This window comes from Carassius carassius, chromosome 14, assembly GCF_963082965.1.
Source record: "Carassius carassius chromosome 14, fCarCar2.1, whole genome shotgun sequence".
In the NCBI taxonomy this organism is placed as follows: domain Eukaryota; kingdom Metazoa; phylum Chordata; class Actinopteri; order Cypriniformes; family Cyprinidae; genus Carassius; species Carassius carassius.
Window position 1 is genome coordinate 14,826,791 of NC_081768.1, and position 19,555 is coordinate 14,846,345.

The window sequence follows — 19,555 nt, forward strand, 5'->3', positions numbered from 1 at the left end:
AAGTGTAGTTGTTAAAATCGGTCTATTTTAAATATGTATGATGTATATAAAATATATATTTTTTCTTAATGTATTGACTTCTGCATGTTGTTGCATTAAAATTATATTTAATTCATATTACTTATATTTATACCATACCATTTTACTCAGAGTCTTATAAACAATTTTTTTTAAATGTAATTATATTTAATTTTCCTCAGAGCCTTCACTGCATTGCGACTTCTTGCACCCCTTGTGGGGAGTCCCTGCGCCCCCTTTTTGAAAGCCCAGGCTAAAGTGTAGTTGCCTTTAGTGGACATCCATAATGAAATCATAACATACACAGCGATCCCCTGTGATGTCTACCCTGCCAATCATTTACAGAGTTCTTCACATCCTCCACCCCTTGCATGTTAGTTTATTAAACATTTTTTCTTATTAATTATGCCTTCAGATGCCAATAAGCGTCTAATACTCTTAGTTTAGCATGCATTACCATATTCACATCCAGTTCCGCAGACTTCCATCTAAAATCAACACCAAAAAATTCTCCAATTCTGTCTGGGCCTGGTAATGACTTCATTCAGGTAGATTTATGAAAAAGATTATTTTATGAAATGCAAATTAAAAGTGTTAGACGAGCGTTTGGCTCCAAATTATTTCTAATTAAAAAGTAGCATCGCATGTTATGATAACGTTACAGGCGTTTCATTGCGTTCCAAAACACCCAAGTTGGGCGGACAGGAGAGGACTTGTTGCATAATTACATGCTCTATGAGCCGATCTGTCTTTTCTTTAAAAGGATAATTGTGTTCTGGTGAAACCTTTGTAGTTGAGAGAGAAGAGAAGCCGGTGGAGTTGTGCCACCCACCACGAATGTGTGGGGCATCAAGTGAGCTCTTTCATTCCTCACAACTATTTTTAAGCAAGGCAATTTACTCAATTGACTCTATGTACATACAATGTCTGCAGCTCTGAACTGTGGATCAGATCTGTGTAAAAGCATCTTCTCTTTGTGTGTATATACACAAAAATCCTTAAATAGAGAATATAAATGGAGGAGCGACAAGCTATAATCAAATCAACATGTAATCTGTTTATGCTCTTTAAAATGCAGCGAGATCATGAGTTGTTCTGGTGTCAAACGCAGGTTATTATGCTCCACCAAGCTTCTCATTTTCGTCTTTGTTTAGAAAATGCCTTTCTCCTGATATGACCTCGGCTCAATGTTTGGAAGTGTCCTGCCCGCTATGTGATTTTGGTTTATAGCGCACATCATGTGAGTAGCCGGCCCTCACGTTGGGCTCCTGCTAATGTTTACATAATAGATGTCAGGTTAGCTGAGGCCTGAGGTCCATCAACACACACTAACTCACAGCGGACCTCGGCTCACTTCACAAACCCCGCTGTTCCCATTAAAGGCTCTTGACCCAGGTTTATTAACAACCTTTAGAGTTATTTTACACAATGGCATGAGGAATGTGCTCAAAGAAGTGACGATTCTTGTTCCTTTGCGACGGTCGCGTAGAAGGTTATGTCCGCCGCTGACCGTTGCCCATGTTGCCGCGCTGCATCTCTGGCCTGCTTTTCCCTTTATGAATGACTGATGTTGCTATCAAACACCCTGCCCACATTTGGTCTCATCGTTAGGCATTGACAAGAGGCACTGCTGTTGATGTTTTCATCAGGGACTCTCTCCACAGTTGCCGTCAGATGATTATTTAAACAGCCATTAATCATTAATGGCCCACTTTTGCATGCGCTCTTATGTTTCTGAGGGCGTGAGAGCTGGTTACGCTGCGTGGCACGTCGCAATCGAAAAAACGCCTTCGAATACGGCTTATATTTCACTTTTAGCTTACGTCTCCACGCGAGGGCAGGCATCGAGTTTGACAGCCTTCACACTACGTTGGATGTGTTTACGCATTTGTTTCCTGTGGCTTTCGAATGGGATTTGACAAGCCCGAAGAGCGTGTGGAGGATTAATAAGCCCGACAGTTCCTCGGAAAGACTGAGACTGGTGTAGAATATGTATCCACTTAAAGCAAGAGGAGGCCAGACTGTGTTCTTGGCTCGCAATTCCACATCTTCTGGCATCACGGCATTCAATGGCGTAAATTTGCAGTAGACAATAACACATTTCCACCTCTTGGCATCGTGCCGTAAATTAAGAGTAGTTTTTCTGCTCTGTGATTATTACTCTTGGCTGCTTCAGCTTCTTTGGCTGTAACCCTAATAGTTATGAGCAATTCACTGAAACAATGTCAAACAACGACTTGATGAAATCACTGCAACTGTTGATTTAAAGGGATAGTTCACCCAAAAATGAAAAGTCTTCATTTTCTCACCCTCATTACACTTTTGTTCATCTTTAGAACACATGAAGATAATTTTAATAGTCTCTCATCATTTCGGTCCATTCATTTGATAGTCAATGCAACAGAAACTTTAACAAATCAAAAAGTACAAAAAGGGAGTACATGTGAATTGCTTTACAAAGTTTTCTGTACTTAGTGAAACATTTTGACACAAAAAGAGACTAAAATATCTTAATTAGTTTTTTGAATTTGAATGAAAGTCTTACGGGTTTGGAACAGCATGATGTCGAGTAATTGATGACAGAATTGTCATTTTTGAGTGAACGATCCCTTTAACCGTATAAAGACATCCCACACTTGTCAAAACCACGTTGGTTGCATATTAGTTGTTTACATTCATCTGCTTGTTTTTTTTAAACAAAAATGTTGATGGAAATTTTGTTCCAAAGTAGCATCTGTCCCTTTACCAATGTGTTAAGCAGACTGTGCAACTCATCCAGGCGAGCTTTCAACAGCATTTTCAATTTACCTTGCAAACTCCCGGCATGCTGAGGAGCGAGATGCATCCAGTGCCGGCGCGTCAGGTGCCTCTTTGTCTTGTCCAACGAATCAAGTGTTTTTTTTTTCGGTATCTCAACAGCAGGTGAAAATCTAATTATACCAGGATAGCGAGAGAAGGCGAGCTGTTGCCATATTTTAGCAGCTCTTAATTGTGTGCTAAATAATCTGCCTTATGCGCTCACTCCCATGTGGAGTCGCACCATAAAAAATGTGTCCGTGTCTGAAAAAGTCACGGAAAGGTGTTTACTTTGTTTTCCCTCCTAAGCTTTCTTAGCACTAGCACGTTCCACTCCCCATCTTGAAGTCTGTCAAACTGACATTTTAACAGTAAAGGCAAAACAAACAAAAACACACCGGTGCACATATAACAACTTATCAGGAGAGTCTTCTCTTTCACTACAGTAGATACAGTAGATATTTTGTTATTGGATCAAGGCACCTCAAGGCTTTGGACTCCAACTTTTTTTGGGGGGGGGGGGGTCCATGCTAAATCCCAGATAAATTTGCTGTCTGAACACTAAGTACTCGGCACGTTGTGTGTCCTCGACAGCTTAAAGTTTTGATCTTTTGAGGGATCCTGTGACTCTAATTATGTTAAAACCAGTAGTTCCTTTTAGCTCTCTGATGTCCATCACAGTTAACCTCCTCATAGGGTTAATGTGTCAGGTTCAGGACTCTCTGGCTATCGTCTTTGTGCTGGGTGAGTATAATTACGACTCTGGGCCTGCCGCCCCTCGGCTCACAGAATAACACACTCCTGCTGAAGTGGCAGTGGGAAGTGCGTGAGGATGGATAGCTCTAATGGACTGGCCGTCTGCGAGCACTCCGGCGATCAGGTAGTCACGACACGCATTGCATCTCGGATACATGTCAGGCTAATGAAGGTGCTGATTATTTATTTATGGCCATTATTGCTAAATTGCTGATTACATATTTTTCTAGTGTCTAATTTCATTACACAGTCATTTTTATAGTTGAAGGCTGTGTCGGCCCGCCAGAAAACTGACCTCCCCTTTCCCTCACACAGTTATTGAAGATGAATATAATAGCTTTGGTTTCCCTAGAGGACGGTGGTTAAGTCATCTGGTTTTTGAAATGTATCTGGACTTGTATTCACCTTTACCTGTCCACTGAGAATCCGTCGTGATTCAATTTATTATTAAATTTATAAACATCTTCCTTTCCTGACATGCGATTCCACAGTGAGATTTTGCTAATCGATGCAATCAGCATTGTTTATTTTAAATGGGACTCTTAACATGAAATCAACGCACAGATTAAGTCCATCGTGATGTGATACTTTGGCCCGCTTGCACTGACGGTGTCTGGATGTTTGTTATGGTTGTCTCTGTGTTCATTATAATAAAATGATTCTTTAATCAAGCGCAGGCTTTTCCTTTTGGCGTCGCAATCGGATAAAGACACGTTTGATGGGGCCTAGGAAGAAATCGAAAAAGAATACCGCGTTTGAAAAGAGCTGGCAGCTGTTGAGCTTTCCTGTCACATGCTGCCTGTCATTAGACAGAGCAGCAATATCAGATAAGGCCCTGTAGAACATGTTTCTTAAGACAGGCAAAAAGAAACCAGATGTGATGTGGACTGTGAAGACTGCAGTGTAGTTAGATGAGCAGCAAACATCAAACATCTTCAGATCCCTTTGGTATGCTCAATCCTGCAGCGTCTTCCTATTAAAATAGATTTATCCAATGTTAAATTGATGTAATTGATGTAATTCATAAAACTCCTCCTGATTTTTGGTTCAATAAAATGGCATTCATTTTTTCAGATCTGTTAATTCAAAACAAAAGCATTAAAAAGGCAATTCATACAGTGATTTACAAAACAGCTCTGAAATGTAGTTTTTTTCCCCCACCAAAGTCAAAGGTATCATCATTAAGAAGATTTCTCTCATTAAAAAGAGAATGTTCTTCAGAAAATATATATATATTTTTTTTCTTAAAACAATCTGTGAAGCGGATGTTAAAATACTGTATTGTTAATAATTGACAAAACCAGCAAGCCAAATAACACAACAGTAAATTGTACAAGAAGAACATTGCAGACCCTTTTGGCTGTGTGTCAAAATAAGTTAAAATATTAAATAATTTCATCAGAAGGCAAGGTTTATTCATGTTGTAAAATGTAGAAGAATCTCCATTAAAAAATAATTATTTTTATGAATGAATAATTCTTGACACAGTCTTAAATGGATAGTTCACCCAAAAAATGAAAATGTTTAACAATTTGTATGCGTCTTTCTTTTGCTAAACACAAAAGAGAATATTTGAAGATAAACCAACGATATTTGGTTACCGTTACTTCCACTGTATGCTCAAAAACACTGATATTTTTCAGTATATTTCCCTTTATGTTCCATAGAAGAAAGTCATACTGGTTTGGAATTGAATAAGGATGAATAAATGATGACACAATTTACACTTTCAGTCACAATTGGAATTTTTTATCAAATCTGCTAGTCACCAACCAACGGACGAGACTCCACTGTTCCTTTTGGTGCAGAACAATCATCCACTCCGTCCGGGGAAGTGAAGCAGCAGTGTATTACTCGTTTAAGATGGCTGCTGTGATAGCCAGGTGTCAGTTCAGTGCAATCTGTTCCAAGCAGGCCATGTATTGATCCTTCACGCGGGACTCTTACAGAGATAAAACCTGCATATGACATGTGAAAGGGTGAAGATTCTCATCTCAAGGGCTCGCTCTTGTACGGGGAAGTTCAAGCTGGCTTGCACCGAGCCAGCAGCAGCAGCAGGCTTCCCTTTCTCTGAGCACATGGGCTTGAGAGGGCTGTTTAGCATGCAGATTTAATAGAGAATGCTAAACACGGCCCTTTGAAGGGCTTTAATAAACTGGAGCAGATGTCTTGTGAGTAGAGGGCCCGTGTCTTCTGCTGCTGAATGGACTCATCTGGATACATGCATTTCCATGTGACGGACAGCAGTAATTCATAAATGATACATCGTGCGTTTAGGCTACTTTGAGTGACAGGTGACCTTTCATGTTGAGTGTGTGCTTTTTATTCAGATGGATGTCCAGAGAATTGCAAAACTTCTGAAAGTGGGAGGATGATATGGCATGACAGGCTCTGGCACTCTGTTCTTGCACAAAAAGTTCCTCCTTAGAAAGCTGTGAAGTGGCAGTGCTGGTGGAGTCGGGTTCAGGGAGGAAGGAGAGCGGCACGTCCATTAAAGCAGCTTCCCTCTGGCCATCTCTCAACTTCAAACACACCAACATTAAAGTTCCAATAATGCAGTGGGCTGATTCTCCCAAACGATGCTCGCACATCATAGCTGAGGTGTGCTAATGACTGGGGTAATGCTGAGAGATGTACACACGGATGGTCCATTACCTCTGCACAGACAACATCTGAAGCTGCACAGGATGCTGTTGGGCCTGACCAGTATAACCACCATAATGTTGGTTCTCAAAGGCATTTTGTTTTTCATTAAATCAAGTTGTTTACAGCTAAATTATGTGTTGATATACTTTGCACGGTTTGATTGGAAAGTTGAGTGATTTTTGCTTATTAATAATCCTGTATTTATAAATTAATTAGTTCATTGTTATAGTTATATTAAATAACTAATGTAGTTGTGTATATTTTAATCGTGTGTGTTTGTGTATATATGTGTGTGTGTGTGTGTGTGTGTGTGTGTCAGTATTGTGCATGAATGCGTTCAATGAACGACGTTCACTGAACGCGTTCATATTTTCGCCGAACGCTGAACTGAACGAATCACTTTTCATACAATGAACGTGAACGAGAGCGGCACTCACTCTGGCAGGAATGAACAGCACGCGCAGTTCACGTTCACGCTCATTTGAAAAGTCAGGTTTTACCAGGGCTTAATTTGAGCCGGAACATGTTCCGTCACCTCCGACATTGGATCCGGCACCTCCTGTGTCACTAAAATTAATTGCCTAAATGAAAAAAAAATTACTGTTTGTGTAGTGTTCAATGTTTGTGACACATGACTTGCGCGCTTGTTGTACTAGTTGAGATTGCTGTTAGCCTCGATCGTTTCACGCAGGGGAAAAATGTCAAAAAGTTTTTTGTACAGATAAATCCAGCATCTGAAATTGAATGCTATGTTTGTTTATTAGAGCTATATGCTGTATAATTTTCAGTTTTCAGAGCTATTCAATTCATTTGGACAAATATAAGTCAGGAAGAGTTAGAAAAAAAAATATTAATGAATATTAATGGGTATGATAATGAATATTAATGGCATTGTCATTGTTTACTCATTGTTTACTGTCTTTTGAGGATGCTAGAATGTGTTGGTCCAGTATTTCACATTGAGCAGGGTAAGGTCATCTTAAGTTAAAGGGGATACCCATTGACTCGCGCTAGCCTAGCATCGGCTATCTATCCAAATATAAGGACTGGATAATTTAAAAAACAAAATGTCTCCACTGATGAATAACAACCAGGCTGACCTAAAAATGAGGTCCGATGTCAAAAATCCCGAACCACCCCTTTAAGTTGTTCAGCTGCTAGCTGTTCATTTTCTTTAGACAAATATAATCAGGAAGATTGTTTTATTATAAATGAATGTAACTGTTTACTGTTTACTTCCTTTTGAAGGTGTGAAAATGTGTTGGTTGAGTATTGCACATTGAGCAGGGTAAGCCCAAGCTAATTTGACATTACAGTACATGACTACTTTGGTCTGGTTTACATAGTTACTGCCATTCAGAATATGCTGGATTTTTGTCAGTAGACTGATCTTTTCCCTATGAACCTGAATATACTTTTTTTTTATAATTTTATTTTATAATTTTTTTGTAATTTGGTTCATGCTGGCTAAATAAAAGTTTCACTGAACATACAGTATACCTTGACTGCACCTTGTATTTTCCAATTTCTACATATTATGATTACACATTATTTAAGGGGTAAATATATTCTCTATCTCAACATTATTTTTCTCCTGGCTATAATAATTGTCTCTTGTTTATTGGTACAAAAATTTTGATTAGTTTTGGAGTGGCAGTGATTTGCAGCTGGCAATGGATGGTAAAGAGGTTCTATTGAGTAAGATAGTGGCCTATCTTAAAAAGAATTTAACAAATGAACGTGAACTAGTTCGTTTTTAGATATGTGAACTTAGTTCATTTTTTTTTTAAAATGAACTATGAACATGAACTAGTTCATTATCATCTGTGTGAACTGAACTTTGAGCTAGTTCTTTTTAAGTATGAACTGGCACAACACTGGTGTGTGTGTGTGTGTGTGTGTGTGTGTGTGTGTGTGTGTGTGTGTGTGTGTGTGTGTGTGTGTGTGTGTGTGTGTGTGTGTGTGTGTGTGTGTGTGTGTGTGTGTGTGTGTGTGTGTGTGTGTGTGTGTGTGTGTGTGTGTGTGTGTGTGTGTGTGTGTGTGTGTGTGTGTGTGTGTGTGAGAGAGAGAGAGAGAGAGAGAGAGAGAGAGAGAGAGAGAGAGAGAGAGAGAGAGAGAGAGAGAGAGAGAGAGAGAGAGAGAGAGAGAGAGAGAGAGAGACTGGACCACAAAACCAGTCTTAAGTCACTGGGGTATATTTGTAGCAATAGCCAAAAAAAACATTTGTATGGGATAATATTGATTTTTCTTTTATGCCAAAAACCATTAAGATATTAAGTAAAGATCATGTTCCATGAAGATATTTGATAAATTTCCTACCGTAAATATATCAAAACTTAATTTTTGCTTAGTAATATGCTTTGCTAAAAATTCATTTGGACAGATTTAAAGGCGATTTTCTCAGCATTTAGAATTTTTTGGCACCCTCAGATTCCAGATTTTCAAATAGTTGTATCTTGGCCAAATATTGTCCGATTCAACAAACTATACAATGATGGAAAGCTGGTTTATTAAGCTTTCAGACAATGTATAAATCTCAATTTCAAAAAATTGACACTTAAGGTCCAGGGTAACGTGTGTGTGTGTGTGTGTGTATTATATATAAATTAACTATCAGATCTAATATTGAAGGGGATATATATATATATATATATATATATATATAATTGTTATAGTCATGTTGTTATAATTGTGTATTTTGAAATTCTAATATATTTTAGTGCCTTGTATACACAGTAAAATAATAAATATAATATTTCTATAATATAATTTAGACATATGAATTGTATTTATTATTTAAATATTGCATTTAATATTTTATAATGAAAATACTAAGTAGTATATAGTATAATGTAATAATATACAAATATTTTAAATACAATTAAAGAATCAATATTTAGAAATTAGAAAAAAAACTTTAATTTTTTATTTCACTGACAATATGAATTCACCCCAATAAACTTTTCTTATTTTATTTTTATCTTATTTTTTTGTCAGGTTTCTAGTCATCTGTTGTGCTGTAACTCAGATAGGTGAAGATGTGGTCATCTGTAGTTAGTGGCGGTAGCGTAATTTATGCCAAAATAACTGGTGGCAGAACAAGCCTTTCAGATTCCTGTGTGTGAACGGTGTAATAGCTGACACAGTCACACTAAACACATGAAGGTCACTTCTCTCCAATCTCAGCTACAAAAGCCTCATCTGTTTTAATGGAGTGCTCTGAGCGTTAGTAAAAGCCAGTGCTTCTCTAGCGGGGCACCTTTCTCTCGTTCACACACTCTCTATTGTGTTTCTCACTCTATTTTCTATTTTCTCTCTCTCCTTGTTCTCCTATCCCCCTTAATCTCACCTGCACTGTATCTCTGAATTATTCTCTCAGTGCAAGAACAACTGTATCGCAGGAACAGGCCCAGCCTAGGGTTTCAGGTTTAAACGAGAAGGTGTTTCCTTACCAGGTCTGTATTCATTCACACAATGAACTGAGGAGCCTCTCTTGTTTCTCTGTAAGAAGAGTCCAGACAAGACCTTTGTTTTCCACTTCATCAGATGCAAGCATGTTTTTTTTTTACTCCTGTCCTTCTGGAACAAAGGCTGGAGAGCAGCCATCACACTGGGCTCAAATGGCTCTCTTAGGCCATGCTATGCAAGCAAGGGGAAAATCACATCATGCCTTCAGATTGCCTCTCTGGGAGCATAATACACTTGACAAACTGTTTTAGGAAAGCTTACAAATATCACAATTCATAAAAAAAAAAAATTCCAATTATGTGAACATGTACTTTGGGCATGGTACCATGGTCATTATAGGTTTATGAATTATAGTATATATTGAATTATCATAGTATTACCATCTGATACTGGATACTGCCACAGAGTCCAGTGTTTCATTAAATAAATTATATCATTGTATTTTATCTCAGTATTTAATTTTAATATTTATTGACAAAATAGGGTTTCCTTTTTTGTTTATTTTTTATTTTTTTACTCTATTGTACATATCGAAGTATCATTGTATCATTTAATGTGTTGTTGTTTTTTTGACTATTGTGCATATATAACAAAGTATTATTATATTACCATCTAAAACTATTATATTACTATACCAGGACACTGTCCCAGTAAGAGCTGGGTAGATTATTTACAAATTGTAGTCCGTTACTGATTAAAAATTACATGACAAAAGTTGTAGTTAGTAACGTAATCCATTACATTACACATTAGGTAATATAATCAGACTACTTTTTGATTACCTTTACATTACTTTTGACCTAATTCATTAATCAAATTGTTTTACATGGAATAATCATGTACCATATTAATATAAAACAAATATAGTAATTAACAACATGAAGTGCATTAAATATTACGTCAAGGTTTCCTAAACCGTGATAATCTCAGGTGATTATGTGTTTATTCCAAGTTAAACATGTCTAATGTGAGTTTGAATATCATATTGCATGGCCTTACTGAAAGCAACAACAGATAGTCTACCTTAGATCTTGAAAATAAATTAAAGCAATACGAAACCGAGAGTGTGTTCTATTACTAAGATGGTATCGGTCACTCAGTATGTATTTGTATTTATTAATGTTAAAAAGGTTACATTTTTATGAAGTAGATTATAAACATTTTTTGTAGTGAGTGCAGAGCGCTTCCAGAGAGAGCCCGCCCCCACATGCTTTTGATTGGCTGTGATATTTGATTGATTCCGTCACGTCTAGTGTGGAAACATTGCGTACAGTTAGGACACTGTGTTTAAAATGTAATTCAATCGAATTAAAAGTACATAATATTTGGAATGCAATTATCTAGTCCAGATTACATGTAATCAGTTATTACCCAACTCTGTCTCGGTAAATGTATATTATAATTATAATATATAATTAAAATATATATAGAGAGAGATAATAAAACACTCTTGATTTACTTTATCTGAATAGGTGTATTTTAATTTCTTTAACAAAAACCTTTTGGTTTTTGCTTCTCCAGTTTGGAAAAGAACGAAGGTTCACAAATACAATGTTGTATGCATATTTTTATGTTTGCACAGAGAGAGCCCTCAACACAGGCATAAACAAGATGTGTAAGTGCTCCTCGGAGAGCCGAGTGACCTTACAGTTGTCCCTGTGTGAGGATGTGGGCCAAGGTGCCCTTTGTTGTATTGGATTGTCTCTGTGAACTCTCCCTGCTCTCTGATGGAAGCACCAACGCAATTATGGACTCTATTTGTCATCATTCATTCTCATCTCCTAAAACCTTAATCCTATTTGTGCCTCATCATACTCTCCTTTATATCAAGCTTAGCCTTGTTTACTCCACTTAGAGAAGGAAAATGTTTTTTTCTTTTTCTTTCTGCTTTGGTGTAATGCTGAGATTTACTGATATAGCAGCTTCAAAATCTCAAGTTTATGTTGGTGAATAGATGTGCAGAAAATAACACAAACCAGGTCAAGTCTCAAAAACTGCACACGGTTTGACTGTCATTTTTATCTTCTGAAGGGGTTTTTCCTGACTGTATCGTTGGAGTCGATCCTGAAGGTAGCCAAACACGCTTCTGAAAACAACAGGATCTTCTGCTTAAATCTGTCAGCTCCATTCATCTGTGAGTTCTTCAAGGAGGCCCTGATGAAGGTTATGCCCTATGTGGACATCCTCTTTGGCAACGAGATGGTGAGTATGTTTATGTGGACACATAAAAGTACATGTGTAAGAGTTTAGTTGCTTGTCTCATCATGTAAGACTTATCTGTCATTCCGTTCTTGCTGTTTATTTGATGTGGTCAGTTCCCTGCAACAGTTCAGATGCATAGACAAGGAGCCCAAATTAATTAACATTGGAAATTGTTTTTAATACCAGATTTTATATTTTTGTAATCATACACATAGAATAGTCATCTTACTTCAAATGCATTGTCGTCCAGCTGAGTGTACTCATTGTGAGAGTAACACCGCACAGACCGCCTGCAGACTGGACCATAAACAGCCTCTTCCCTCAGCGCTTGAGACTCAGACACTGGAGTAATGTTCAGAGTCATCGTGGTCTCAGGTCCATGCTCTGTGCTAGTGGCAGTGTGGGGTAAAGGGCATTGAGTTGTGCTGAGAGTCCGACCTAACAAATGAAAGCTTTACCTCTATATCTAAATATCTTTTCAGCACTTATTTTCATCTTATGGGTAAGGGTTGGCGATATGACCAAAAACTCCATGGTGTGAGAACATGTACTTCGTGGTAGCAGTATATTTTGCATGGTTGTTTTTTCCACACTACCAATAAGATTGTGCAGTAAGATCAATTATCTATTCTATAGTAACCTTTTATTCATCAAGGGCACTTTGAATTGATCAAAAGTAACAGTAAAGATTTGTCTTTTGTGATTCCAAGTTAATGGTGTTGTTTTAAAAAAAATTCTGAAAAAAACAATTATTCATGGTTTTAACTGACAGTTACCATGCAAATATTAATCAGCATGTCTGTTTACAGTGTTAATAGTAATAAAAAATGTTTATGGACTACCAAATCAGCATATTAGAATGATTTCTGAAGGATCACGTGACACTAAAGACTGGAGTAATGACTGCTGAAATTCAGTTGCATCACAGGAATAAATTACATTTGAACTTGTATTCCAGTAGAAAACAGTTGTTTTAAATTATAATATAAATTACTATAAATATAATATTTATATTCATGTTTTGCTGTAAGTCATGCAGCCTTCGGTGAACATGGGAGACTTAAAAAAAATAAAAAAAATTATGATTGGTGGTATATGAAAGGGTGCGTAAATTTCTTTCCATTTATTTAGAACTTCGACAGATTGACAGAAATTAAAATAATCATAATAATAATTAGCTGATTTATGTTGCACTTGAGTTATAAACTAATGACACAAAAAGGGATTCCGCACCAATATCCAAATAAAAAAATGTGCAGAGGTCATGTGACAGATCTTTGAATTCTGATCATGTTGGAAACGTTTTAAATTAGGCAATACATTCTGCACACATACCATTTGAATTTATATTCAAAATGTGAAGTTCATACTCATTTTGAGCCAAGTGTTGGCAGTGTATTTTCACATTTATTTGTTTCTATTGTGTAGAAATATCATAAAGCAATCCTGCCCACAGATATCCGCATAAACGTCTGCCACAATTTAAATCTCTACCAATTTCAAGTGTTGCGTTATACTGTTTACTGTCAAACAGCCCAACCAGGAAATTAAACACTGATGCTGGTCAAATTCAGATTCTCTTCACTAGACTATTTATAGAGCTGCTTGAGTTCCTGTTAAACTGACAGTCACAATCTTGCTGTTTCTCAGGCTAATTACAGTAAATAGCACATACGTGGCATGTAGCTGCAGTCTTTGTTGGGCAGTATTAATGTTTGTTAGTCTTTATGTACGCCTAGCTCTCTGCTGGTTGGTTTGAAGTGTTTTGGCAGCTGGAGCTTGTCTGAATGCGTGTGTGTGGGCGGGATCTAACGCAGACAGACAGGCCTTTATCTGTGCTGACAGGGTAGGCGCAGCGAGAGACGTCCAGGCCCTGCACCAGCCTCACGCCCCCTTAACTGGCACACACCAAGTGTGTAATATCCAGGGAGCGACGTTGGTCTAATTGAGTCCTTCCCTGCTCCCCTCCTGCCTGCCTGCATGACATAAACCAGAGAAAGTGAAACATTTCAGGAAATGTAATGGCCTCCAGTTAATTAAGTGAGAGAGCTGTGCAGTAAAGAGCCAAAACCAGATGGCGCTGAATTTATGCTCGTTGAATTCGGCGCACACAGCGGCGCGTACACAAACTTGCATGTAATCTCCAGCAATTTGCCCACCGTTTGCCACATACATGATAAAATTCAACAATGTGAATTGTCTGTGTCATTACAGATGAATTTGTTGAGCAGAAGGCTCAGACAATGTAGATAAATGGCATGATTAATTGGAACAGAATGAATAACCCTGACTGATGTTGTATAAGCAGTGATTAACTCGCGCTCAGAGCTCAGATTGTTTTAAATAACAGGGGAGTTAAAGCCATGATTGCTGGGAGGTTACAAAATGATTGAAATCGCTCCGCTGCTGCTTATGGGAGAAGGAGAGAACGAGCGAGAATCGAGGGAGGGAGGAGCAAGACGAGAACTTGGAAGAGTTGACTCATTGTGAAGATCTACCCAAAGGCCTTCTGCCTAACGCTGACTTTTAAATAATGTTATTCATGTCCCAAAAGACAGACAAGGAAATTGGAGGCTTTTGACATGCCCCAGAACAAATGATCTTGGACTTTGCATCAGAAGCCTCCTTGTTTGCCTGTGTGTGGCATGTGAATCGTTCTTCTAAAACAGTTAGCACCAGTCCTCCACTCTGATTGGCTGATAGACACTAATAGCGAACAGTAGGGAAGTTTCTCTTTTTGTCTGACTTCTCATGTCATTGTTTGCACATTCCAGTCAGACTGTTTTTACAGTTGTTTTAGCTTCACTTGGAATTATTTTCATTAGGGATACAGAATATGTTAGTACCATATACCACTTATCAGATAATATTAGACATTTTTTAATTATTTAACAATATCAACATGTAGTATGTTTAATTGTCAATGCTCATTTCTACTATTTTACATATCTATAAAAATGTGTTAATCTTTAAAAATACTAATAATATTTAACTGTTAAATATAATCCTTAGCAAATCTCAAATTAAATTTAGATTTTTCACACTGTATGTTTTTTATTTTTAAATGCCCGAATTCACTTTTAGCTTCTTTCTTTCTTTCTTTCTTTCTTTCTTTCTTTCTTTCTTTCTTTCTTTCTTTCTTTCTTTCTTTCTTTCATTCCTTCATTCTTTCTTTCCTTCATTCTTTCTTTCTTTCTGTCTTTCTTTTTCTTTGATTTATTTTCTTTTATTGCCACCATTTTATTGTTTTTCAGACATAATTTTATTTTATTGGTGCATCCCTAATTTTCATTGGCTGAGCAAAAATAGGCAAAGGACCAGATTTCCTAAACAGGGCAAATTGGCACAAGAGCGCAATTCCAAAACAGTGCTGATGGGCGTGGAACTTTCTGCAGGTGATATACTGACAACATGCAAATTAAAGAACACAGACGCAACATCTCATTTACATATGAACCAACACAATATACCATGCGCAGCACAAATTAGCATAGTCGCAAAGAAGCAGAGCCGATGCTCATCAGGTGCGGTTGATCTACTTGTGACAGTTACAAAATAGTTTAAGACATGCTTTTAGGGGCATTAAATAATGGCGCAAATAGCAGTAATTTGACAAGCGCAAATGTTAGAAAATCACATTGCATGATTCCGTTTAATACTCTCTTCCCATAAAGTTTGTGTTTAAAAGGGAAACTCCTATGAATGCATATTCAATAAGGTCAGGCGCATGCCTTTTCAGCGCTAATTCTTCACTATGCACTACGCATCTTTAATAAATCCTAACAGTGATATTGTAATGCCAGAAGATATTTTGCACTGGCGCAAGCTGTTAGTGAATCTGGCCCAAAGTATCTTCCAACATTTGATCAAAAATCTAATTTACTCAATATTACCCTCTTGTTTATTGCATTGTTGAATTCATTGTATTGGCGAAAAACATATTTTTAAGTCAATATTTTAGCCAGTGTTATTATACTTTATACTACCAATAACTGCAGTACTCTCCAGTCTATTTAAGACCTTTTATCATATTTAAGTAAGCAAATCTATTCCAAAGTTTTCTTTCCCAAAATCAGGACAGAAAATGAGGAAAACATCAAAAATCCATCTGGGCCTAATTATGACTCTGTCTGGTGCTCTACATCTAGACTTATCCATTGATAGTAACCACTGTACTTTCTTTGTGGAAGGATACGTGCATGTTTGCATATCTACAGTACAGTGATATATTTTCCTGTGCTGGAGTGTGTGTCCTCCCCCGCTGATTGTGTGTAGGTGACGGACAGTTCATGCAGGAAGCCCGAGGCGATGAGGGATATGCCTGACATTGGGCCTCCATCTCCCAGCTGATTCAGACAGCTGCACGCACACACACAAATATTGAAAGACAGATGTCAAGTTCTAAAAATCTTGTTGACAATCAAACACGGACATTTCCAGAGCTCTGAACCGTGGCAGGCCCCCTCTGAGATGCTTAGAAGTCTTCCTGAGCCATTTGGTGATGTTTTTCATGGTTTCATGTTTTAAAGTAGTTTGGAAACAGCTGTCTGAATTCAGAGCAGAAGGAAAGAGGGACAGGCAGAGAGAGAGAGAGATGCAAGGTGAGGTAATTAAAACAATGCTGGAGCTGGATGCTGTCAGGGAGACTCACGCGGGTTCTTTACTGTATCACTCACTGCACTCAATTACAGCCGTCTGTCTGCTCTCGACCTCTACACAATGACCTGCAAGACATCGCTGTGTGGAGAGACAGTTAGGAGTGCTGCTAGGACAAGTGATTTGCTCTCAGGGAGCAAGAGATGCTAACAAAACGGTACCAACGTTTTTTTCCCCCCTCAAAAACCATACTGCCAAAAAAACTTGAAAAAATGATTATTATATAACTATTATTAGCATTCATATTAGTAGTAGTAATTAGAGTTATTAGTAGTAATATTATAGTAGTAATAGTAATATTTTATAATAATTTATATTTAAAAAGCCTAAGATAAGCAAGTTAAGTTATTAGTAAAAGATTAAGTTAAGTAAAGATTGATTGTTTGGGTTTTATAACCATTATTTGTAGTAGTAGTAGTGTCAGTATTAGTTATATATATATTATATAATTATGTATCTTATATATGTAAATTATGTATAAAAAGCCCCATAAATTTGTTATAAATTGCTGCCATAATGTATGAACTACACTACTTTTTGAAGATTGTTTTATAATGATGATGATGATTGTTGTTGTTGTAATAACTTATATTAATATTAGAAATATTATTATATGACCCTAGATGATAAAACCAGTCATAAGGGTATTTTTTTTAATCTGAAAGTTGAATAAATAAGCTTTCCATTGATGTATGGTTTGTTAGGATATGACAATATTTAGCCGCGATGCAACTATTTGAAAATCTGGAATCTAAGGGTGCAAATAATAATAAACCTAAATAAAGAAAATTGCCTTTAACATTGTCCAAATTAAGTCCTTAGCAATGCATATTACTAATCAAAAATTAAGTTTTGATATATTTACTGTAGGAAATTTACACTATCTTCATGGAGCACGATCCTTACTTAATGTCTTAATGATTTTTGGCATAAAAGAAAAATCGATAATTTTGACCCATACAATGTGTTGTTGCCTATTTCTACAACTATACCCATGCTTCTTAAGACTGGTTTTGTGGTCCAGGATCACATATTATTATTTTTATTTCATTAAAAAAATTATATAGAAAAAGCCTCATAAATGTCTGTTTAGTGCGTGCTCTTTACATAAAACACAAATACTTCTGTAGATTTATAGTCCATCCTAGTCGTTTTTTATATCTCAGGGATGATAGCTGTGGTCTTGTATGTGTCGCTGCTGGATCAGATAGGGTCACAATAGGGAAGATGAGCTAACCACTATAATCGGAGGACTCAGGAGGCTTTCCCCAGAATATCCCTCACATTGAGCCACAGAAGCCATTTTCAGCTTGATGGGGAGTTCCATAACACAGATTTGAGGGTGAGAGTGAACCCGGGCCGGCACTGCCTTTAATAGGCGCCTGGCTCTCTTTAGAGACGCAGAGTGATGATGGATGGAAGAGATGCTATTCTGTTGAGGGCCGATCAATAGCTGCCACCGAGCCCAGTGTATTTCTGTCAGTGTGGAGTTGAGTGTAGGATATCAGCTGGTTGTTGCCAGGATGATTTGGGAAAGTTTAACACCAACCCGCTCTGACGCCCTACACATCAGTCATTTTGGGTAACAGAAAGGTTTCACGGTCATTTCTGACACACACACACACACACACACACACACATCTGTGAATGTATGTCTCATATTGATTTTCTCTTGTGTGGGGTACTTCTGTTGTCTGCACTGAAGTACCTCTCATTAGTGACTTCACTATTATCGTTCACCATTTAGTTCAACTGACACCATCGTTCAAGGATGTTAAAAAGCCAATTCATAAAACAGGTGGTTATGGTTCTAAATTGTGATTGGGTGAGCCATGATTGAAGGTATTGTAAAATGATTATTATTGTAAAATATTAATTTCATTTTAATTGGCAGATTTTCAACATTGCTTGACAGTTGTAAACTGTCTATAGTTTATTGTCAAGAGTTCAAACAAAAGAAAAGGAAGTTCCTTGCTTTTTAATGACTAGGTATTAAGTAATAGTCATGATGTAAGAATAGCAATGATTTATGATGTAACCTGTCTAAATTTAGCGAGAAATTTAATGTTTTTGCACTGTTTCAGCTCCTCCAGTAGGTTTTGTTATCCTGTTTGTGGATGTGTTTGTGGACGTTCCCCTGAGGATGACTACATCAAACAAGCGTCGTTTACTCATCTGAATCAGCACGTCCTTCTTCATCTGTATATGTGTTAGTGAAAGACCAGTCTGGAACTCTGTGGCCTTGCGTGTGTGTGTGTGTGGTCTCTATATTTACCGTTATCCTGTGTTAATCATGCAATAGCTTTAGCTATTCCCACAACCTTGTTTATGTGCTAACTTGCATTCCTGCACTGAAGTGCGGACAATGGCAGGCTTTGAAAGGGATCTGAACGTACTTGGATTGTGCTAATAAGGCTGTCATTGAGGGAGATATCATGTGCCCTGGACGGGGGTGTTTTGGTTTTTTTGCTGTTGTTGTTTCTCCACCTCTCTAAGAGGCCATAGAGTAAGGCCAGGAGAGATGGCAGTCAGCACTCATGATTCTGGTAATGATATCATTACAGCTAGTCATTGCTTCTTATGCATTGTTTAACAAAGATATGTTTGAAGTGCTCAGCAAAGAGCTCAGGCAGAGCTTTCTCAGCTTGCAAGCTGAATCAAAAGGCGGTCAAGATCAAGAGCAGGAGACACCTTTTTAAGCTCTCCACTTGACAGAAAGGAGAAAGTTAAATTAACATCCCAAAATGACAGCATGTAAAAAGGTTTTTTTTTATTTTTTATTCAGCACTCTTCTCTCTATTCATATCCAGTATAGTGACCCAAATCAAATTTGGACACTTAAAATGAAACAAAATCAAAAAAAAAAAGTATTGTTATAAAGTAATATTTTTTATTATTATCAATGTAGAAAAAAATTGCTGCATAATATTTTTTTGTGGAAACCATTGTAAACTACCATTAAAAAGTCTTGTATAAATAAGATATGAAATATTAAATAATTATATATATATTT

At 37.2% G+C, this 19,555-nt stretch overlaps 1 protein-coding gene across 2 annotated transcripts in view; it reads left to right on the forward strand.

Annotated features, from left to right (window-relative positions):
- adka (adenosine kinase a) overlaps positions 1 to 19,555 on the forward strand; it is a 147,048-nt gene that overhangs the window by 99,602 nt on the left and 27,891 nt on the right. For both annotated transcript variants that reach the window (XM_059566268.1, XM_059566269.1), the window contains exon 7: positions 11,716 to 11,886. In XM_059566268.1, the coding sequence (XP_059422251.1) occupies positions 11,716 to 11,886 (171 nt within the window). The remainder of the gene's footprint in view (positions 1 to 11,715; positions 11,887 to 19,555) is intronic.